The 24,556-nt window shown below is 37.5% G+C and overlaps 1 protein-coding gene across 12 annotated transcripts in view; it reads left to right on the top strand.

The window, feature by feature from the left end:
- Positions 1-24,556, top strand: part of PDLIM5 (PDZ and LIM domain 5) — a 214,535-nt gene that overhangs the window by 178,034 nt on the left and 11,945 nt on the right. For all 12 annotated transcript variants that reach the window (XM_067736935.1, XM_067736934.1, XM_067736932.1 and 9 more), the window contains one exon: positions 15,696-15,870. In XM_067736935.1, coding sequence (XP_067593036.1) covers positions 15,696-15,870 — 175 coding nt within the window. The remainder of the gene's footprint in view (positions 1-15,695; positions 15,871-24,556) is intronic.

The raw sequence follows: 24,556 nt of genomic DNA, 5'->3' as shown, positions 1-24,556 counted from the left end.
AAAGCAGTGTGACCTTATTTCATAGGGCCATTGAAAATGAAAAGCTTTGTTATGTTTTCTTTCACAGTAGTTAGTGTTGTCTAGCTGTGCTGAAATTTTTCCTTTTTCTGTTTTCATTAGCAGTTCTTATAGCATTTTAGGACAGTGCCGGGGATACCTGTAATATGTATATAGGCTTTTTATTAGTGAATTGCTTTTTTCTTTATGGAGCAATTTTAATATACGTAGTGAAGACAATGGCTCATAATTGACAGTGAGACTTGTAAAAATTGGTGATTCTTTTTTAAAATATGAATTGTGTTTTGAAGAAGCACAATGCAAGTAAGCTATAAATAGAAAAGTTGGGATCATTGGAAGATCTTTTAGTAACACAGTAAGTTTATTTTGGTCAAATGAAAAAGGGAGTAAGGCACAAACTTGCTTTCAGAATGAATATTTAGTTAATTTTAGTTTCTGTTGCATCCTGTCTTTGTGGAGTACTCATCATTTGGCCATTTGGAACTCAAGACTGTAGTTGGTAGACTCGAAGGGAACAGATATCCTCTTTTAACAGTAAAATGGTGGGTATCATTTATTAGTAGTAAAAAAAATTATGTTTTTGTAATACTTTGTTTTTAAAAGTATCTTTTTATTCAGAGTGTACAGTAAGAGAATGTCATTAAAATTTTAAATGGGCATCATTTTCCCAATGAGGTGGCAGAGTCTGAGAAATGTCAAAAGAATTGTTCAGAGTCCTATCGTGATTTGAACCCCTGTTATTTTGACTAAATAGTGCAGTTTTCTGTATGATAGGATAAAATCAGTGAATATACTTAGGGAGAACTAACTCTCTTTGGGATAGTCTAGAAAAGATTGCATAGGGCAGATAAACTAGGTAACTAGCAATTACTAAGATCTGTTTCAAGTAACATTTTCATTGCATCTCAATTACATTTTAAAAATTTAGCTAAGATTCTAGTTAATATGACCCTTTATCATACCCTGCCTCTGGTGTATGCTACATTTTAGCAACAAGCAAAAGCTTCTTTATTCACTATGGACAGAGCTTTGGGGAGATCTGATGTATTCTTTGTTTTTTTCAAGGAAGACTCGAATGTATTTGTGAGATCTGATTAGATCAAAGACTGAGTGATGTGCATCTCAGTTATAAGTGGATATAAATTCTATATTTTATTTGAAGCCTAAAGAAGATAGGGGTGAGAAAGGAAATTACTGTTTCTACAACCATCCCAAATTTCATTGTAGGCTTTAGTCTGCAGTAATAAATCAAGATAACTAGATTTGCTTAGCTAAGATGGATAGATTTATTGGTTCCATTTTTAAATTTTGATATGAATAAGTAAACTGCTACCAGTTGCGTATGTTTCATCTCTTCTAATAATGTTTTATTGCCATCTGCTCCCCTGCATTTTGACATCATTAAACTAAACAGTCCACTTGCCGTAAAGGCCTGACTGGAGCTGTCCATTGTCAAAACCATGGTGTGAAGCATATAAATATGTTCTATCTCTTTATGTAACAAATATATTTTTGTTTAGAATTATGGCCCTGACATAGGAAAAAATAAAAGTAGCAGCCATTAACTGCCCTCTTTTTTTTTTTTTTTTAAATGTCCTCTTATTGGAATTTTTTCCCATGTTGGAATCTTCCCAGCTCTGATGCAAGTGCTCTGTGTTGAAAGCTCTTCTTTTCTCCCCATTTTCGTCTCATCCTGAGATTAAAATATTAAATCTTTTGTAAGGGAAGATACCTGGATTTATTCACATATGCTTTTCATAAAGAATTATTACTTCCTTAAGTCAGAAGAGAGAAAGACAAATGCCATATGATATCACTTATATGTGGAATCTAAAATATGACACAAATGAACATATCTATGGAACAGAAATAGTCTCACAGACATAGAGAACAGACTTGTGGTTGCCAAGGGGGAGGGGGCGTGGGGGGAGGAAAGGATTGGGAGTTTGGGATTAGCAGATGCAAACTATTACATATAGGTTGGATAAACAGCAAGGTCCTACTGTATAGCACAGGGAACTATGTTCAATACCCTGTGATAAACCATAATGGAAAAGAATATGAAAAAGAATATATATGCGTAACTGAGTCACTTTGCTATACAGCAGAAATTAACACAACATTGTAAATCAGCTCTACTTTGATAAAATTTTTAAAGAAAGAATTATTACTTCTTATTATTACACACCTGTCTTTGTAAATAAAGTTTTATTAGAGCACAGACATGCTCATTCATTTACGTGTTGTCTGTGGCTCCTTTGGTTCTCCAGTGGCACAGTTGAGTAGTTGCAACATAAACCATATGGCCCACAAAGCCTAATATATTTACTCTCTAGCCATTTACAGAAAAAAAATTACCAACCCTAGGTTTAGACCACAGGAATAAGTAAAAGTATGCTTGCTAATTCTGCATAGTAGATGCACACTTTATTGGGGGTCATGAGCAGTCTTGACAGGCACTAATCCTAAAGCACTCTGTTCACTTTGATTGTGAACATCACCCATAAGAAGATAAATTCTTTGGGGGCAGGTATCTTATTCTTGGGTGTATCTTTCCTACCAGAAGAGTTCCTAGACCTAAAACGTTGAATGTGCTCACTAGGTAGCTCTTGAATGAGTGGATACTTTATTTCTTTTAACCATGTTAAGATCTTATGTCAGAGTATAAAATAATTGACATTTATGAAGCATTTCTTACACACTCAAGGAACTATAAGTAAACACTTATAGTACCTTATTTAACCCTCTCACACTTTGAGGTAGTTATTATTTTTGCTGTTTTACAGATGAGGAAACTAAGTCCCCAAATGATGGAACTTCGAAGTTCACACTAGAAATTAGAAGAACGAGGAGCCCAAGTGTCTCTTAACGTCAGTCATTATGCTAGAGATACTGCTCCCTCCAGCATAAAATAGCTGAGCAATGTTCTCTGCTTTTAAAAGATATGAAATTCAAGCATAACTTTGGATAATGATAATATAATTTTGTTTATTTTAGAGATCTAATGACTTTAATTGAGAAAGATACCTTAGAGAATTAATAGTAGTAATGGAAATGTAAGGAGTATCCCAGGTTTTACATTTTCCAGTAACTTGTATTCATCATTAGAGACATGTTTGGTATTGTTTGACATGGGGAGCTCTTCTTAAATTTTCTTTCCCCTTCTGCTTGTTTTGCCTACCTTAAAAGAATCCTTATTTATATGAGCACTCAAGTCTGAGGTCACTTTCTCCTTTACTTCTAAAACTAGGTTGCTTTCTCACTTAAATAAATAGGTGAAAATTGGTGGGAAAATGGTAAAAAGGCAAGCCCATTTGGATTTCATGTTACTTTGGCAATAAAATGTGTGAGAACTCCAGATATAATGTGAGTATAAATAATTTTAATATATGTCCTTATGGTTTTCTCATTCAAATATGAGTAAAATTCTACAAATTTAGTATTTTAAATAAATTCTTAGCTTGCACAGTCTGTATGAGTTTACCAGTGATCCTCTCTAGTAAGCCGGAGGTCATGAATCACGTCTCAGATTTGTGGGTTTCTTAACTATTTTATCTGACTTTGTTTCGTTGTCTTTATTTCCCCCCTCCCCTCCCCTCCCTCTCTCTCCCTCCCCCATGCCTCTCTCTCAGCATGAAGCACATTGAGTGCCCATGATTAGAGCATGGCCTTGTCTTCCCATTATAAAAGTCGAAATTGTAACAGTGGTACTGAGATGATTTAGAAAACTCTGTAAGTGATAAATAATTTGTTGGTTTTTAATAGAATGTTGGCAAAAACAGATATTTTTTTAAGATCTGTTATCTTTATTTACAAGGTACGGACTGGGTTTCTTTTAGTTGTAACTCTGACCAAATGGAAGTTTTCTATGTAAGTAGTTAGTTAAGTTAGTTAGTAGGGTGATAAAGGCAAGTTTCTGTATCCCGAATTTTAATGATGTGTGAAGCAAAAAATTGAAAAAGCAGAGAAAACCTAATCCAAGTCCCCACACTCACTTTAATTAAGACACCCGAGATCCAGTTTAATCTGCGTTCTTAAGAGTTGAAAGGCTGGTTGCTAATGGAAGAAACAAACCTCCTGAAGTTGCGGAAATATTCGATACTTTGAGGCTTGGGTGCACCTGTTCCAATTCTTTATGGTGTACATACCAGCATTCTCCACTGCTTAGGGAAATGATAATAGTTTAATCTGTCCAATTTTGCTTTTAATCATTGAATTAAAAATTTTTTTGATTCCACTTAACAAAAGTTGTACAAACCTCTCTAGAATGTATTTTCCTCTGATCCTAGATCTTGGCTCAACATTAAACCTTTTCTGTTTCTACTGGATATGATTTCATGCCTGGATGATGAAGAGTAGACTGTTGTTTATGCTTTCAACATAAGGGGCTTGACAGACAAAACGCACAGATTCTACGCTTCTCATGGCCACCATCTATTTGAGGCGGCTGGGGACAGGACAGAGAAGAACGCGCTTGCTGCCCGTGATAATATGCAAGTGTGTTGCCATCACCGCTACCCAGTTTAGTATGTGTAAAATTTCTACCATACCTTCGTGAACATATTCTCTGAGATGTTGAATTATAATGTTGTATCTCCCCAAGAGCGCCAGAGTGTCACTGTGATGTAGCCCAGTTATTTATATGAGGACACCATTAGCCTCAGTGTTTATAACAGGAATATGCCTTTTGGTAGAGCCAGTTGTTTTTCACACCATAAAACCTCACGTATGACTTCTCGGTCCAGGCTGTAAACATCTGTCCTTTTTCTTTTGAGGGAGAATGTTAAGATTCTTAATTTCAGCCTTATTTCTGACTTAATGAGAATGAAATATTACAGCGTTCTTAAAACATATTTGATGGTTATCCATAGATTTACTGCTATAACTTTCTCTGTTGCTTTCTCTTAATTCAAATATAGTAGTTGAAATATTTACATCCATATAGTTTGTACAACAAAAATGGATTCAACGTTTAATGCTACAGGCCTCTTTGTCTTTAGCAAAAGCATTAGATCTATAATTATATTTCCCTTTCTGAAGCAGTTTATATAAATTCTCTGAAATGTTTCTCAAAACATAAAGAATTAGCTTTATAGCCATATGTTATATTTTAAGAACTTTGAAGCCATTAATTATAAAGGCTGAAAAGGATGGACAGCCAGGTCGAGGAAGAGAAAGTTAGATCTCTGTAATAAACTTATCTTTTTTTTTTTTTTGCGGTATGCAGGCCTCTCACTGTTGTGGCCTCTCCCATTGCGGAGCACAGGCTCCGGACGCGCAGGCTCAGTGGCCATGGCTCACAGGCCCAGCCGCTCCGTAGCATGTGGGATCAGAATCAGTCCCCGGCAACGGCAGGCAGACTCTGAACCACTGCGCCACCAGGGAAGCCCATAAACTTATCTTTTACAGGTACATGAAGGACTTAAAAGTGATAATCTAAGATGTTAGGCATACCAGGGCAAATAAAAAAATAATGCTTTCATACATTATTCCTAAATTTACCATAGCAGCCTTATTAAGAAAATTAAAATAGCAGAAGATAATCATCATTATCATTATCCCCTCCTTCTAAACTGGTCTAGAAGTTAGTACTTCCACGTTTAGATCACAGTCAAGAAGATCTGCCTTCATATTTTCTTGGGTCAAGGTAGTGCCTGGCAAAGAGCTTGGCACACAGTAAGCACATAATAAATATTTGGTGAACGAGTGCTTAGGGACGTAGGCTTTGGAGTCAGATAGAATTGGTTTTGGATCCCATGTTCTCTACTCTGCTTCTTTGGCTTCCATGATGCACTCTCCTGGTTTTTCTCCTACCTCTTTCTCTGTTCCCAAAGTATTTCTGTCATTTGTCTTGTGCCTTAGGAGCTTTTCTATTTCATGCCACTCTTTCCCTGAACAATTTCATTTATTCCCACAGCCTCAGTTGTCATCAATGTGCTGATAACTCTTGAATCATTCTTCTAGCTCAGATCTTTTTCCTGAGTTCATATATTCAGTAGACTGTCTATACTTAGATGAACCAAGAGCACCTCCAAGTCAAAAAAAAAAAAAAAGGCTTGAGCTCTATGAGGGAAAGGACGAAATATGTACACCTACTCTACTGGGTACCTGCGTATAACATAGTACCTGCCACACCGTAGGCTGCAGGTATCCACTTGACTGAATGGATATCTGTAATTAAACTGATTATCTTTCCATCATCCTAGCACTAACTCCACTATAACATAATTGACTAATTACTGGTCTGTAACCTTCTTTAAACTCCATGAGGGCAGAAATCCTATCTGTCTTATTTGCAGCAGTTAAGCCTAGCGCATTATTTGGTATATAGTAGTTATTCAAAAAATATTTGCTTCATTTTATTGCTGTACATGTCTTTGGGCAAATCACTTATCCTTTCTGAGCTTTGTATTCCTGACCCATCAAATAGTAATAATATTACCTTATATTGTTGTTGTAAAGATGAAACAATTCAGTTTAATATGTATAAAATTTTTCTTTAACTTTTTACTATAAAAAAAGTTCAAATACACACAAAAACATGTAACTAGAGACTTAGTTTCTTCTACATGTATATTGCAAGGAGTGGGGAGATGGAAAGGATTACAGACTAAAAGATTTAGGAGACATACACCAACTGTAGTATATGGACCTTCCTTATTCCTGATTAATATTGTGTTGGGGTGTGTGTGGTAAGCCGAATAATGTCCCCCCAAAGATGTCCATGTCCTAATATCCAGAGCCTGTGAATATGTTATATTGCATGTCGAAGGGGAATTAGGGATGCAGATGGAATTACGATTGTTTATCACCTGACCTTAAAATAGGGATATTATCCTGGTGGGCCCATTGTAATCACGAGGGCCTTTAAAACTGGAAGAGGGAAGCAAAGAGAGGGTTAGAGTGCTGTAGCGTGAGAAGGACTCAACCTGCTGGCTTTGAGATGGTGGATGAACCATGGAATTTGGGCAGCTCTAGAAGCTGGAAAAAAGCAAGGAAATGGATTTTCCCTAGAGCTTTCAGGAGGAAACTCGGCCCTGCCAACGCCTTGACTTTGGCCCGGTAATATCAGTATAGGAGAACTGTAAAATAATACACTTGTGCTGTTTTTAAGTCGATGCGGTTTTAGTAATTTGTTACAGCAGCGAGAGAAAACTAATACAGAGGTTAATCAGAAGTAAATTGGAAAATTGGTTATTTGATGATGATAAGGAGATTTTTGTTTTATTTTAGGTGTGATAATGGTATTATGGGTAGATTTTTTTAAAAAGAGTACTCTTAGAAATGATGTTGAAATATTATGGATTAAATGATAAATCTTGAATTTGCTTCAGGACAGTTCAGAGATGGCAGGGGAGTGAGCGAATATAGTCGAAACATGATTGGTTATCAGGTGATACGTTGTAAAGCTTGATTTTTTTCCTCTTTATTAAATTTTATGGGTTTTTAAAATAATGAATTGTTTCCGTAGCATCCTCTAAAGATGATCAATGTGGTTTTTTTAAATTCCAGGATCATTGTAAGTTCATGTTAACTTATTTGAAGTATTTCAGTCCTTTGTAGTTATTATTATTATTATTAATGTTCAGGCTGTCTCATCTGCTTCTTTAAGTCCATTTGATACAACTCTAGTTCTTTGATAGCGTTCTTGCTTTCTACTTCGACAAGATATTCTGGACTTTCCATGTTCATTGTTTGTCCCAATCCTAGAATCAGCAGTTTCTCTAAGGAGTCTGGTTCCTTTCAGTGGGAAGACAATAATTTTGGTGCCAGAGTCATTCATTCTCTAAACAGAGATTTGTTAAGCAACGTGCTGGGGACTGTTCTAGGTGCCAGAGATACAGCAATGAACGAAACAGACAGTGTCCCTGGCCTCAAGGTGTGGAGAGAGAGATAAAAAGCAATAAGAAGAATATAAAATACGTTAGATGGGGATGATAAACCAGTTAAGGAGTATAGAGAATGCTGGTTTGGAGAGAGAGGGTTGCTGTTTTATGTAGGGTGATGAGAGAAAGCCACATGGGTAAAAGGGCCTCTGAGCAGAGAACAGGAAGGAAATGAGGGAGCAAGCCATGCAAGCAGCTGGGGAGAAGATTTCCAGGCAGAGGGACTAGAAACTACAAAGGCCCTGAATTAGAAGCATACTGGCCATTTAGAGAAATAGTAAGGAAGACAGTGTGCCCTGTAGCTCGTGAGCAAAGGAAAAGTGGCAGATCAGGCCAGAGAGGTCGCAGGAGTCAGATTCTATAGGACCTCTGGTTTTAGTTCTGACTTAGAAGGGAGTTGTTGGAGGGTTTTTAGCAGAGGAGCAGCGTGACCTGATTTAGTCTTTCCTGGCCTCCATGTCCTTGGAAGGGTAGAGCAGGATCTTTAGGCAGTCACTGCAATAAGTTATCCAAGCAAGAGGTAATGATGGCTTGAACTGGGACGTACTCTGGACGTTGTAAGAAGTCATCAGGTTATATATTTCTCATATTGTCGTGGGCAGTTCATCTTTCAACACCAACTTGCTCTCCTACTGAATGATATGTTCAGCAATTCAAAAGCACTACATCTAGTAAGAGTAACCTTCCTTGGAAGACGCTTAGCGACATCTGTTTGTTTAGGGGGATATCATCCCCCAGCCCCATTTGACTTATGTTAAGTTTCCAAGTAAGGTTTGATGTAACGTAGTGTTTTTTCACCTAATATATGCCAGTAATAAGAATATTTTACTGGTAGTTGAGTAATTTGACTTGAACCAGAGAGTTAACTGATGAATTTCATGCCTGTTCAGGTACAGCCTGGCCAGATATTTAAATCTACATTATAATCTTCACTACTCTTTTTTTTTTTTTTTTAACAATATTGGTTTAGAGTTAACAGCTGTTTTTGAAAAAATATCATATAACCCACCTTATTCTTATCTTAACACCTCTTTATTTATTTATTTATTTATTTTGCAGCATACGGGAATCTTAGTTCCCTGACCAGGGAGTGAACCCATGCTCCCTGCAGTGGAAGCGCGGAGTCTTAACCACTGGACTGCCAGAGCAGTCCCTAACCCACCTTATTCTTAATATAGTTGGAAAACATCTGTTTTCAGAGAATTCACACATTGTACTACCTGGAATTCTAATGGTCTTAATCTTTGTTTTCTCTCTGGAAACTTTATATATATAAACAAGAGCCTTTTAGTGAGCTCAGCTATATTTGAAACACATAGTAAATAATTAGATGATTTCTAATTCCTTATATGTTACATAGTCTTTTATAACATAATACTCTACAAATCCCCAGTAATATATTTATGTGGCACATTACTGAGAAGTTACTTGGATAAACTTGAAAATCACATAGTTAGGGCCTTAAAATGGTTAGAAAAGAAAATTAAACCTCAGGATAAGATTGCTTAAAACTTGTGTTAACTAATTTGCTAAATGATGCAAACTTGAATCATCTGCTTGGGGAAAAATGCAATTAAGGTCTTTCTAGAGTAAAGAGTTTTCACTTTATCTTTCCAAGTGATATACCACAAAAATTTCCCCAATATCAGGAGGTACGTGTTCTACTAAATTAATGAATATCACGTGGTTCAATTTTTAAAAATTCTTTATCACCAATTTATAGTCTATAGTCCAAAAGAAATGACCTTATTTCTTTGTAGTAAATTAAATTTCATGGTTAATAAGTCAGTGGTCTGTTTGCTTTTTTAAAAAGTATTGCCCCTTAGAATTCTCAGATATATCACTATGACAAATATTTTAAAAACTAGCAACTCAACATATTGTGCGTTGGTTAAATTTTACTTGATTAATTTGACAACTTTACATATTATATACTGAGAAGGTATTCTAGTGTGCTGCTAGGTTTCCCACTAATTTATATTAACTTATTTAATGATAATCTTTGTAATCTTAGGTTTGACTATCATAGTGCTAAAAACAAAAGCTTAGAATAAGTATGAATGTATGTCATTCCAAACCTTTAAGACTCATAAATTATCATTCTAAAGTTAATAAAAGATATCTCACTAACACTTACTTTGGAGAGTAGCTACTGGCTTTAAATTTCTTGATGAGTTTTATGATGCTGAAATATATTTAATACAAAAGAAAAAAATTAACTTTTAAACATGGTTCCATTGGGATAGAGATCAGCCATGAAAGAAGCCTAATTTAATGGAAGATGTTCAAGATTAAGATTAAAAAGGAAAACTTGAGTCAAGAACTAAGCTCCGCTTCATGTTCTCATTGTGACACTTTACTGACTTACTCATTATTCAGTTTGAATAAGTCACTTAAATTTTTGTGACTTAGGTTCCTAGATTATGAAATAGGGCTTATTCAATGCTCCCATTTAATACTTCTATTAGAACTTAAAAGAAAAATCTGGTTTTATTACAGATAAGTAGATTGAGGTCTTTAAACTGCTGTCTCTAAAGAGATGTATATTTTTTTCTACATAAAATTTATTTTTATGGCAGTTTCAATAAATTTGAAGTATTTTGGTCTCTCTGCTCCCCGTGGAAGACTGTTTTTGTCTGTGTGGTAGTGCAGTTTTTTTTTTGTTTTGTTTTGTTTTTTTGCGGTACACGGGCCTCTCACTGTTGTGGCCTCTCCCGTTGCGGAGCACAGGCTCCGGATGCGCAGGCTCAGCGGCCATGGCTCACGGGCCCAGCCGCTCCACGGCATGTGGGATCCTCCCAGACCGGGGCACGAACCCGCGTCCCCTGCATCGGCAGGCGGACTCTCAACCACTGCACCACCAGGGAAGCCGGTAGTGCAGTTTTATACAGAATTATAAAGGAAGCTGGGCTCATGTTGTGGTGCTTCCCCTTTTCTAAAACTTCACCTTCTTACACCTCCCTCTCCCCAATAAGCCAAGGGAGCAGAGGCCAGGGAGTGGGCACTTGACAGCTCAAAAGTTGCCCACTCCTGTGCTAGACTAGTGAGAAATTCAGTCTGAAGAAATGAAACAGCACTTTATTCATAAGGGAAATAACTGTTCCTTGGAAATGTTCAGGGCTTGGTAAAAATTAACAAGGCTTGTGTAGCTTTGTGTGAGGACCAGTGTACCAGCAACACAGCAACAAAACGGAGGTGTGAGAATTTCTATCTTATCCAAAGTGGTTAAAATGGGGCAGTAACAAAAAGCAAGGCTTTTCTTCCCAAGGAAGGAACAGCAGTGAGCTCAGACCCTCTTTATATGTGTTTAAGACACAGTCACATGTTTCATGTTTAAGAATGGCTTCTCGTGTTAAATAAGTTAGTTCCCATGTACCTTCTCCTTGAAGCATGGGCCAGATGGATTCTGTCCCATTTTACAATGACTGATGGGGAATTACTACACTCTTTTATTGCTATAAATGTCTCAGTGACTCAGTACTTTAGGGCTTATGCATAGATGTGATGAAATAAAGGCATATGGTAGATGAAAGGGTTTGACTCTCTTTGAGGTCTGATTTTCAGATTTTTCAATTGGTAACTTTCCCACTGTTTGAAATCCTGAACCTAATCCATATTTTAAAAATAGCTATCTCAATTGTGTTCTTTAAAAAGGCAAAATGAAAGTGATTCGGAACCTTTCCTTTTTCATTTACTTGATTAAATATTAATTTTTTGCCTTTTTTTTTTTTTTTTTTTTGTGGTACATGGGCCTGTCACTGCTGTGGCCTCTTCCGTTGCGGAGCACAGGCTCCGGACGCGCAGGCTCAGCGGCCATGGCTCACGGGCCCAGCCGTAACGTGGCATGTGGGATCTTCCCGGACCGGGGCACGAACCCGTGTCCCCTGCATCGGCAGGCGGACTCTCAACCACTGCGCCACCAGGGAAGCCCTGCCTTCTATTTTTAAGGCAGTTTTCTGGTAATGGGTAGAAAGAAGTTAATAGAAGGAAGCTGTCATTTTACAGAGTTTATCATTGATTTAGGAAGGAAAAATATTACAGGATATTGATAAATAGCAAATATATTTCATAGGTGGAGGTGTTAAAGATGTTAAGAGGGACAAGAGAACACTTCTGACTGGGATAATCAGGGAATACTGGGGAAGAAGATGGAATTTCCATGAGCCTTACAGAATGGGAAATCCATGAGTAGTAATGGAGAAAGGGACATTTCATCGACTGTGCCTCATAGAAGCAGGGCCTGTCACGGCATGTCCAGGGGACAGTGAGTAGACGATAGCATAGTGTTTAAGAGCACAGACTCTGGAGCCAGACTGCCTGGCTTTAGGGTTGCCCTTAATTTGCTGTGTGACCTTGGGCCGCTTTCTTAACCTCTCTTTGCCTCAGCTAGAGTAAAAGTGTGGTACTAATCATGCCTAAATCATAAGGCTGTTGTAAGGATTTGAGAATAGAGCCTTCAATAGGGACGGCACAAGTTAAATGGTAAATAAAGATCACTGAGTTAGATGATAATGGCGGGGATGTGGGTGAACATAAAAAACAAGGTTGTAAAGAAGATTGGAGTGAGCTCATGCAGGGACTGGACTGTCAGGAATGCATAGAGTTTGCAGGGAAGAGTTAGGGAAGCTTTATAAGCAAGAAAATATGATCAGAGTAGTGTATTTGGAAAAATAATCCAGCAGAATAGGCTGAAAAAGAGACTGAAGACAGAGAGACTGGTTAGGAGACTTGGAATTGTCCAGACTTGAGGGGTTCAAGACCAGGACTCAAATGCTGGAGCGTGGGTTTGGATTAAGGGACAGACCTTGGAAACATTTCCAAGGGAACAGTTCTTAGGGTCTGGGGGCTGACAGGGACAGCAGAGCCAGAGGGCCATGCGTGAGTAAGTGGGAGAATGCAGACATGCAGGAATAGTGAGGATGAGCTGGTAATGTGCGCAAGCAGATGAAATCCATGTTGCCTGTCTTGAATTTAAAGATAAGAACAAGCTTTGCGGCAGTGAAGATGCATATCTGCTTTCTCCAAGAGCAGTCAGGCCTGGATCTAGAAATTGAAGGAGCATTGTGCTATGCAAGCCAGTGAGGGCATTAGGAAGAGAGTAGACAAAGCAAACATTACAGTAACTTTCTTTTGCATTTCTGTAAGAGAAAGTGTGAGTCCAAGAGAGTGAAAACGTGTTCCTAATCCAGTTGACTCACTTGAAACATGGGCACTAGTCGAGCTCCCTGGCCTGTCAAGTGCCATTTCACAGCTCAAGTGCCAGGCAGAGCTGGAGGAGATGTGCCACGTGTTTATAAATGCAGGACTTCTGGATCTGCAGTTGCACATCATTGCAAACAGGCTTTATTCTCCTGAGGGAGAAATAGCCTTTCAAGTATGCTAATTAACCTTATCCAGTTCTAACCATGCCTTTAATGTGAATCCCGTCAGCACACACGCACACGTACATACGTACCACATACGTACCACACACACATACATACACACACAATTTATATTATTTATATGCTTTTCTTAAAAGTTGTTCCTTGTCAACCATTAGAATATATGCCTTTTCTCTTCCACTACACTTTAATCACCTGTGGGTAAGTAGCAGACCTGTTGGTTTTAATCCTTCGCAGTTTTTGCTGTTGTTCATTTATGTATTGATTCCACTTTACTCATTCATTCATTCATTTATTCATTTATTCATTCCAGACACTGTATTAGTTGCTATGGTGAAGAATAAGACATAGTTCCTGCCCTCAGGGAGCTTACTCTCTAGCTGGGGAAGAAAAGACACAAATACATGCAGTAGAGGCAATAATCTAGTCATTTGGAAAATTACGGGAACATGGGAAAAAGACTTTAATCTGGATTATGTGGAAGAGGAAGCGGGGAGAGATAGTTCAGGGGGGAGTTGTGGAGCAGCTGACTCCTGGGCTGCATCTTTTTTTTTTTTTTTTTAACATCTTTATTGGAGTATAATTGCTTTACAATGTTGTGTTAGTTTCTGCTTTATAAAAAAGTGAATCAGATATATGTATACATATATCCCCATATCTCCTCCCTCTTGCATCTCCCTCCACCCGCCCTATCCCACCCCTCTAGGTGGTCACAGAGCACCGAGCTGATCTCCCTGTGCTATGCGGCTGCTTCCCACTAGCTATCTATTTTAAATTTGGTAATGTATATATAAGTCCATGCCACTCTCTCACTTCGTCCCAACTTACCCTTCCCCTCCCTGTGTCCTCAAGTCCATTCTCTGCGTCTGCGTCTTTATTCCTCTCCTGCCCCTAGGTTCTTCAGAACCACTTTTTTTTTTTAGATTCCATATATATGTGTTAGCATACGGTACTTGTTTTTCTCTTTCTGACTTACTTCACTCTGTATGACAGACTCTAGGTCCATCCACCTCATTACAAATAACTCAATTTCGTTTCTTTTTATGGCTGAGTAATATTCCATTGTATATATGTGCCACATCTTCTTTATCCATTCATCTGTTGATGGACACTTAGGTTGCTTCCATGTCCTGGCTATTGTAAATAGATCTGCAATGAACGTTGTGTTAGATGACTTTTGGAATTATGGTTTTCTCAGGCTATATGCCCAGTAGTGGGATTGCTGGGTCGTATGGTAGTTCTATTTTTAGTTTTTAAAGGAACCTCCATACTGTTCTCCATAGTGGCTGTATCAATTCACATTCCCACCAACAGTGTATGAGGGTTCCCTTTTCTCCACACCCTCTCCAGCATGTATTGTAGAGCAATGCAAATCAAAACTACAATGAGGTATCACTTCACACCAGTCAGACTGGGCTGCATCTTAATGAGTGGTGGTTACTAGGTGAATAGGAAGAATGGTAGAGAAGTGAGGTGAGGACAGGCTGTGAATAGATAGCCCCATTCACAGGGGAAATGAGCCAGTTTTGTATTCACTGTAGCATAAAGAGAAAAGCAGAGGGTGGTGACAGATGAGGCTGTGCGGCAGGCAGAGACCACTGGAGGGACCTGTATGTGGTGCTTAGAAGATTGGACTACACTCAGTGGTCAAAGAAGAATGACATCCTTGAAAGGGTTTATGCAGAGCTGTGATCAGATAAGATTTCAGTCCTCGGTGGCAGTGGGAGTACGAATTTAAGGCAGACGAGGCATTTGGTGGTTAGTCCAGGTGGGAGACTTCGAGGACATGAACCAGGACAGTATTGTAGGAATGGAGACAAGGGGGCGAAATCAAGAACCATTTGTGATGTAAAGTCAGCAGGACCCATTATAACCACAGAGGAGGGAGAGGAAGGCCCTAGGATGAGATGATTCTTATGTATCTGCCTTATATGACCGGGTGACCGATTTCACAGTCTACTTAGGCAGTACAGGAAGAGACAGAATATAGGGAGTTCATTTTTGCTTTTATCTTCAACACATTGAAATCTTTAATGTGCTCTGACAGATTTTGAGTTAAATCTAATTAATGGTTCGCAGAGATGTCTGGATGACTAGAAGTATTTCAACATCAATATTCAACATTAACCATATCTCCTCTTGGAAGCAGAGGTGACTCTGCTTTTCCTACAAAACCCTCTGCAGTCATCTGTCATAACTCTTTCACTGGGTTGTCATCCTTGAATTTTTCTTTTTTAACTCTGTAGTCTCAGACTAGTGTTTGGTCTGTAACCTATCCATAAGTGTGAGTGAATGAGTGAAGAAGTGAGTGGATAGATTATTTTTTAAAGTAATGTTATTATTTGATTATTGGGAAAAGTTTATATTTGGCTTGTTGTCATTCTGATTCTTCTGTTTTAACTCCTAGCACCTTCTACCAGAAGAGTCGCAAGCAGCGGGACATCCACAGGAGCAGTGGCATCAGCCAACTCAGCCGAAAGGCAGCCCCAGCCCAGTGATGAGGACACTTTGGTGCAAAGGGCCGAGCACATTCCCGCAGGGAAACGAACTCCGATGTGTGCCCACTGCAACCAGGTCATCAGGTTGGTTATTTGATTTTAATTTTTTCTTGAAAGGACTTAATACCAATATGGATTTTTTTTAATATTCTGGAAGATTAGAAATTTTATTAGTGAAAATATTCTTGCTGTATTTCTATATAATAGTATTGAAGTAGACACATATGAATATATGTACATTTGTTAGAATCTATTTTAATCAAAAGTAATTCTGGGCTCTGTGATAATAAAACTAAAAATACCAATCTAGTCAGTTATTAATTCCTATCAGAACTAAGGGAAAATAATGATTAATGTGGCTTTTCAGAGAATAATCAAATATTAAGACTCAAAGGGACCCCAAAGAACTCCATTATTTCACAAATTGTAAAAGTGAGGACTTTCATTTAGATGAAAAATAACTAATGATGTAAAATAAAGAACTTTGAGTCCTTGAGAAAAGAAGATTGGATTTTTGAATACCTAAGCTCTAAAAGATATAATTACCTTCAGATCTATTCATAAATGCTTTACATTTTAGATTAGGTCATAATCTGCTTCTTTAAAATATTTTTTATCCCAATGTATTTTATTGTTTCTTTAATTCTGATAAGCAGAAAAGGCTAAAAGTAAGCTCTTAAGTGAGTGTATTACACTGGCACTTATAAACCTCAGCGTTTCTGAACAAGTGACTTTTAAAACGTTATGGGGGTGGGGGCTTCCCTGGTGGCACAGTGGTTGAGAATCTGCCTGCTAATGCAGGGGACACGGGTTTGAGCCCTGGTCTGGGAGGATCCCACATGCCGCGGAGCAACTAGGCCCGTGAGCCACAACTACTGAGCCTGCACGTCTGGAGCCAGTGCTCCGCAACAAGAGAGGCCGCGATAGTGAGAGGCCCGCGCACCGCGATGTAGAGTGGCCCCCACTTGCCACAACTGGAGAAAGCCCTCGCACAGAAACGAAGACCCAACACAGCAAAAATAAATTAATAAACTCCTACCCCCAACATCTAAAAAAAAAAAAAGAAGAATGTTATGAGGCTTAGATGTGAATGTTAATGCAGGGATCCCACCAGAGGACCCTGTTGCCTCTGTGAGTTTTCTTGTTGGCAGTAACAGATGATTACTTGAAATGACTGCTCAAGCTCTCTCATCATTTTTAATTTACCTTGTTTTGTAATAGTTGAAACAACAGTGCCTCTAAAGCTGAAAAAGGTTAAGACTTACTTGCATTTTCCCCTCCTCTCTTACATAATTATTGCTTAGGATAATGTTTCTAGTTACTACTTAAAATGGAGCACAGGGAGTCTCAATACCTTATTTAAGAACCAAATATAAATATTCTTCTCCTTAATTCACTATTAAATAATAAATGTGTCAAGAGCACAGCACAGAGTACATGATTTTTTGAAAAATAGCTTTTGCCTTTTAAAGGTAGTCTGCGTTCATTGTGACATTTCCAAAATATGGAAAAACAGAAAGCGAAAATAAAAGTTCATCCATAATTCCACATCCCAAGGTAACCACTATTAGTATTTTAGTTCACACTTTTAAAACACACACACATAAGGACAGATGTTGTTTTACAGAAATGAAATCATGATATTTTGTAAGCTGTTATTTTTCCCTTAGTTTGTATTTTCCACAGTGAGCACCTGCTGTATAAGAATTAGCCAGCAGCAGTGGGAGGGGTAATAATGGTTTATGGGGAGAAGCAGAAACTCAGTAGAAGTTTCCAGAGTCTAGCACAGTATCCGACACACAAAAGCCATTCGGTGAGTGTTTGACCTGAACAGATCATACATGACTCTAGACCCACTCACCCTTCAGATCATAGTATCAATTTGGTTAGAGACATTTTTTTTAAAGTACTACTATAGGGTCTTAACAGAAATATTTAAACTATTATAGAATCTAGTGTGATACTGCTTTGTCTCAATAAATAAAGCAATGTTTTTAATTGCTAACTCTATATTGGGTTATGTTTTTAAGGTTAATATTAATAAAAATAAGTTTTGACTTGTAACATTGTTTCTGTAAGTTATGGTGCTTTGGTTATGTAGACTGGTATGTGGGGATTCTTTAGTCTGGAGAAAAACACCCTTTATGGAGACAGGAGTCACTGCTGTTTGTGTCCTGTTGTAATAAGCAAGTGATTACTGGATGGATTAACAAAATGTCAAGCCATATCAGTTTCTGATTCTTGTTGTCTGATTATAAAATTCTGTGATATCCTGCTATCACCACTGCCAGCACATCTGAAAAACTTAGTATGGAGAATATATGAAGATCAAAATAGAAATTACATTCCCCACCCCTAACTGCCATGGTTTCAGTTTTCAATGCTAGCCTAGGATATAATTTTAATGCACAGTCTTCTGCCAAGTAAAATAAATATTACGTTAAAAACATGAATAGCCACCACTTATTGCCCCCTCATCTGTTAAATTTTATACTACTCTGGATTATCTCAGCACTTGTTATCTGTTAAGCATTAGAGCTTCATTTACTGGGGAAGTTAACAGGAACAGGTATTAGCTCATGTCAAGATCCTATAACAGTAATTAACATAGCACATTTGCTTGGTGCTCAAATGCTAAAGCAGCTTGAATAGATTGTGGTCAGTTCAGAGAGCTAGTCAAAGCATAATTCTAGTTCTTGGCCTCAGTGTCAGTATCACTTACCAAAGCAAGGAGGCGTTAGGTCAAGTGACATTCTCTTGGACACCTGTTTTAAAAACAAGCTGCAGTTGTAGGCTTGATACTTTCGGTACAGAATATTGTAACCTGGCAGAACCTGAGAAGTTTAAGATTATTTTATAATTTATATTGTTGTTTGGTTTTCCACAGTGTAATTTACATTATTTGTTTATAATTTATATTGTTTTATATTTATTTTCTAAATGTTTAAAATTTTCAAAAATATTTTTAAGTAAAGGCAAACTAAGACAAATTTTATGTTTTATTTTATTTTTTTTGTAGAAAAGTTCATTGTTTTTGGAAAATCTCAGAAACCTGGGTCACTGAATGTTGGTACTGAACTGATTATCTCTTATTGAACATATTTTTAGCTTAAAACTCCATAGATCATTTTATTTTCATCTAATGTTTATAATTCTTTGGTTTATTTGAATCTTGAAAAGATTATGGATGTTTTGCCTAAATTGTATTATTTAGGCAATACTTTGATTAGTCAGTTGCCTTTTACAGATGGATAGAACGTTACATTTTAGGAAATCCTACTGAAGCTCTGATTAAATTGCTCTAGAACATTTCCAATCCATTTATAATAGAAGTGCCATTTCCTCAACTCATACTCATGAACAGATTGACTGTTTGGAGTGCTGCTATAATAGGGAAACAGAAAATCAGGCTACTAATATAGCCAAAGCCATATTTAGTTTCTCTGGTAGAACGGGCTTATGAAAACACTAGCTTATTTCTGAACTGTTACATCTAGTGGCATTAAAATCCACTTGTATTACATAAAGTTAAATGGACCATTCACATTTAGCTTCTTAGCATTTTGGTGAAAGAAGTAAGGGATTCATGGTGCTTGATTTCTTCTTTGATATGAAATGCTTAAAAAAAAAATAGCCACAATGCTATTATCCTGTCTTTGCCTACAGTCCAGCACCAGAACAATCACAAACTCATTGTTTATTCCAGCGACAGAGAAAATTTTAACATTATTGATTTATTTCCTGCTCACTTATTTTCAAACTTTTCTCATAAGGAGGGCCATCTCAGTTACCCCAGGAAGAAGCCAGCAGAGTTTTTTTGCCTGTCTCACCATCCAGTTCTATCTCTGAGCACTCCATTATTAATAGGTTTTATTTATTTTCCCTTCTGGTTAAGATTTTACTTGAAAATAAAAGGCTTCTTGTCTTAATGTGTTAGTCCTTCCATTTAAAGAAATAACCAAAGACATAGACCAAGATTTATGAGCAATGCATAGACCAAGAGTTCAGATCTACTGTAGTGAAAAATTGGAAAGAACAAAATGTTCAGCATCTATATGATGTAATATTATGGTGCCATTAAGATGCTGTTTTGGATAATAATTGTTTAATGTATTCTTAGCATATGCCAAATACTGTGCTAAGAATTTTAACTGGCTTCTCATTAAATTCTTATAACCTTGTAAGACAGTTATTATAATTGCCTGATTTCACAGATGAGAAAACTGAGGCACAGAAAAGTTACATATTTGCTGAAGTTACCTAGATAGTAAACGGTAAAACCTGCATTTGAGCTCAGATCTAACTTTAAATTATATTCATGCTTTTAACTTCCACTACTTAGGAAGAAGTTATAGTATTAAGATAGAAAAAGGACTATAGAACTCTAAATAAAATATGATTCTAACTTTGTGTAAAGAAAATACATACCAAGATATATAAATATATAATATATATAAATATTGTGACTCTATATATATGTAATCATATATACTACTATATTAAATCAGGAGAAAAAAACAGCTTAAGCAGACCTGTCATAACTTGAGTGTGGCAAGGTACTCTTCTTCATAATGTTAGAGTGGGTAAGTGAGAAAGGAGAAAGTAATAGATAGGCCAAACAGTTACAGGTTCTTTCCTCCCCACCGAATGACTTTGTACCCCATACATGCATTCCTAGACTCATAGAGATGACCGAGGGGATGAGAGGTTTACATTTCCAGTTTCTCGTCTAACTATAGATGAGACTATAGGATGACTATATTTCTATTTCTCATAGAAATATAGCCATCCTATAAGCAGTGCTCATTGAGTATTTTATGTGCCACCTCCTTTAAATACCAGTGATACAGAAATCAAAGACATATTTACTCCCTTCCCTTAAGGAAGTTACTGTTATAGACTGAATTGTGTTCCCCCAAAATTCATGTTGAAATCCTAACCCCTAATATCTCACTGTGACTGTAACCGGAGATAGGGTCCTTAAGAAGTAAAGTGAGGTCATTAGGATGGGCTCTAATCCAGTATGACTGGTGTCCTTTTAAGAAGAGATTAGGACACACACACATACAGAGGGAAGACCAGGTGAAGGTGACCATCTACAAGCCAAAGAGAGAGGCCTTAGAAGAGTTTAACCCTGCCAACATCTTGGCCTTAGACTTCTAACCTCCAAAACTGTGAAAAAGTTAATTCCTGTTGTTTAAGCCATCCCATCTGTGGCACTTTGTTAAGGCAGTTCTAGCAAATTAATAGTTACACTCTAGTAAAAACTACAGACAAGCAAATCAACAGCCATATCAATGTGGTAAGTCTAATAAAGATACCTCCAGAATCCTGTTGGTGCATAGAGGAGAGATGGGGATTATCTAGCTTCAACAACCAATTACTTTTATTTGAAAGAAATTGCAAGCAATAAAGTTCAATAGTCTACTCATAAAATGATACTTTTATACAACAAATATCCATCAAAAACTTATAAAGTATTAGCTAATGCTAAGGTGGGTAATCATATTGCAATACATAAACATATCAAACCAACACGTTGTGCACCTTACATTTACACAGTGTTATATGTCAATTACATCTCAATTTTTTTAATATATTAAAAAAAGAAAACAAGTGCAAGTTGCCATACTAGCACCATAGTATATAAATGTTAAGAGGCAGTCCCTGGTTTCATGTATTTTATCACCTGATAAGGAAGCCAGAGACCTGAAATAGATAACCATAATGCAGTAATGTAAGTGTCATGAGCAGTACATAGTACCCTGGTAATATAAGTAATATATATGTACTGCCCTTATAGCCATAGTAAGGAGTCCTGAATCATGGCACTGAGGAAAAGTCATGAGATATCTATAGGGCTCTAAATTGTCATAGTTGTAAAGTTCAAAAATTAATCCTGCCTCAGGAACATCTTTAATAATGGGAATTCATTTTGGTGATTTCAAAACTTACATACATATGGATCTGGTATAATATGTCACATCTTCTGCTTCACTGATCCCTGTAGCCAACTATCAGATTCCATATTTATTTTTGAGCATGTGAGTTATTTTTTATGTGGCTTTGTTTTTAACTTTTGTTAATTAACTTATTTTGATTTTTTTTAACTTTTTTGTTAACTTCTTTTGATGCACTTAACTTCTGGTTAAATAAAACATTTTAACCTGTAGTGGCTGGGCCCTGGAGGATTCTAGCTTTCCAGTTCATGATCCACATCATCTCAGAGAAGTTGCCTAACTTCTCTGATGTTTTCTCCATCTATTTATAGAGTTAAGTTCTATCAGTGAGGGTTACTGTTAAGAATTAAATAACAAAGGGAAGCAAGAAGTAAGCCTTTGAATCAACAGTGCTGTATGTTACCTTTGAAAGTTAAGGGAGTAAATCCTGAGAGTTCTCATCACCAGGAAAAATTTTTTTTCTATTTCTTTAATTTTGTACCTGTATGAGAATGGTGGATGTTCAATAAACCTATTGTGGTAGTCAAAGAAAAAAAGAAGTAAGCGTTTGATTTTCAACCTAAATCCCTATTAGCTGTGCCTGTTGAAATTTGCAGTTCTTTTCACCTTTCTGACTAAGCTCTTCTTTTTCTCTGAATTATTCCCTTAGCATCCTTCCCTACCTTTCCTTCCATTATTAATAATTTTTTTTTTTGGCATCAGTCTCACAGAAAATGAACAGGGTGAAAAGTTCCGCGCCATAGCTCTGCTCTCTCAGCCAATCAGTGCTTCAGCTGTCTCCCCTTCCTTCACTTGTCCGTCAGCAGGGATTCAGGGGGGTTCATGGATGCAGAGAGCTCTGAGAGGGAGCTGAATGCTTCATTCCACTGTGCAGTTACGCAAGCCTGCCTTCCAGTTCCCAGACGGAAACCCAATCCTACCTGGGATAAGAAGAACGTATTCTGTTCATCCTGTGTTAATGAATTTGTTAAATTAGTCTCTGCTGACACAGACAAGACAGGACTCTGTTATGTATAGATTTTATTGTTTATACATAACTTCAGTGGCATTGATGGGGAAGATGCTCTTTCAGTTCAGCCGAGGAGTATCTGCACAGAGCCTGTTTATGTAGGAAAGGAAGGCTGGCAGGAGCACAGGTCACTGTCAACTCACTTTTTTACTTTTTTTTTTTTTTTTTTTTTTTTGCGGTACACGGGCCTCTCACTGTTGTGGCCTCTCCTGCTGCGGAGCACAGGCCCCGGACACGCAGGCTCAGCGGCCATGGCTCATGGGCCCAGCCGCTGCACGGCATGTGGGATCCTCCCGGACCGGTGCACGAACCCGTGTCCCCTGCATCGGCAGGCGGACTCTCAACCACTGTGCCACCAGGGAAGCCCTCAAATCACTTTTTAAAGGTGCAGAGGGAATTTCTTTACTGTCGTTAAGATTGTTCACTATTCAAATTTGACAAAGAAACTTAAGTAAATACCTTAAAATACCCTTTCAGTGGGTCATTTATTTATTTATATATAGTGGACTCTATCCCAGAAAGCTTTCAAAAAGACTTTTTAAGAATATATGAAATATAAGAAAACCTTCTAAATTACAAAAGGGAGCAAAAGAAGAATGAAAATCATGGATGGGACTATTAAAAATGAAGCCTGGAGAAAAATTTGTCATTGTGTCTGGACAGTAATGACATATATACTTGCCTTTGGTTAGACTGAATTTGGCTGTAAGCCTTCTAGCAGCTGACAAAACAAAGAAAATTAATTTTGCAAATTACTGTTCAGTGAGATAAAAAAATAAAATCTCTTGTCCAGAAAAAGCAAAACCGTTCTTGTTACAAAAACCTGAAAGGAACTTCTCCAAGGAATCCATGTAAAAACGGCCATGTGTGATCTAACGAACAGCACTCTCAACAGGAACTTCCAGAAAGAGCAGGGGTGGGTTTCGTGGAGCTGTTTCCTTTCACAAGTGTCAGTGCAGACTGATGGTGTCACACTTAGCACCCATCATTAAAGGAATTATCCTGTGGGAAGGGGCAGGCCCAGTCTGCTCCGATTCACAGAACAGGGTTCTCTGAGTTGATCTCAACACATATTTTAGAAATTCTAGAAAATGCAGTCAGCTGTTCTTAAATGTCTTTTTTTTTTCTCAGATGAAGTTTGTTAAATATTTGGTAGCACTGATGGGCATGTTTCAGGAGGAAAACTCTTTCTTCCAAGTGCATACTAACACTTCTGCTTTAACAGAAAGTGGAAATTGAGATTGAATTGACTTCTTTTGCAAACTGAAGAGTCAATAAGGATACCGGCCTCAGGGGCTATCCACCCTTCTGGATGAGCTGAAGATGTGCCCTGATAAATTCACCCTCGTAAATAGTTTAGAACCTGCTTTAATGTCCAGGCAAATCATAGCATAAAACCCTAAAGTTCTACCATACTCTAAATTTACACAGTAAATTTAGCCTGGCAGATCTTTCAGGCCTACATAACGAGCTACCTACCTGGTGGAAGAGCTAAGTGCTCTCCTAAAACTTTGTCTGTCTTTGAGCATTGTGACTCTTTGGCTTATCTTTGAAAGTAAACTACTTGCCAGGTATACACTGAGAAAATGAAATGAACTCTTGAGTAGGACTGTAGTTTATAAACCAGTTACAAGTTGAGGGACAGCCTACCAAAATATTTGGTTACAGAATAAGTGATCTGTAGCCCTTTTTTTTTCCTGGCAGGAATTAGTTAACAAAGGCATTCCTTGTTAGTGGTAACAAGAATGGTACCCTAAAGTTTAAAAATAATAATAATAATAAACTACTTTTCTCAAATGTT

Source organism: Pseudorca crassidens, chromosome 4 (assembly GCF_039906515.1).
Source record: "Pseudorca crassidens isolate mPseCra1 chromosome 4, mPseCra1.hap1, whole genome shotgun sequence".
Classification (NCBI taxonomy): domain Eukaryota; kingdom Metazoa; phylum Chordata; class Mammalia; order Artiodactyla; family Delphinidae; genus Pseudorca; species Pseudorca crassidens.
The sequence above is the reverse complement of the archived record's forward strand: the minus strand, read 5'-3'. Positions and strand labels throughout refer to the sequence as shown.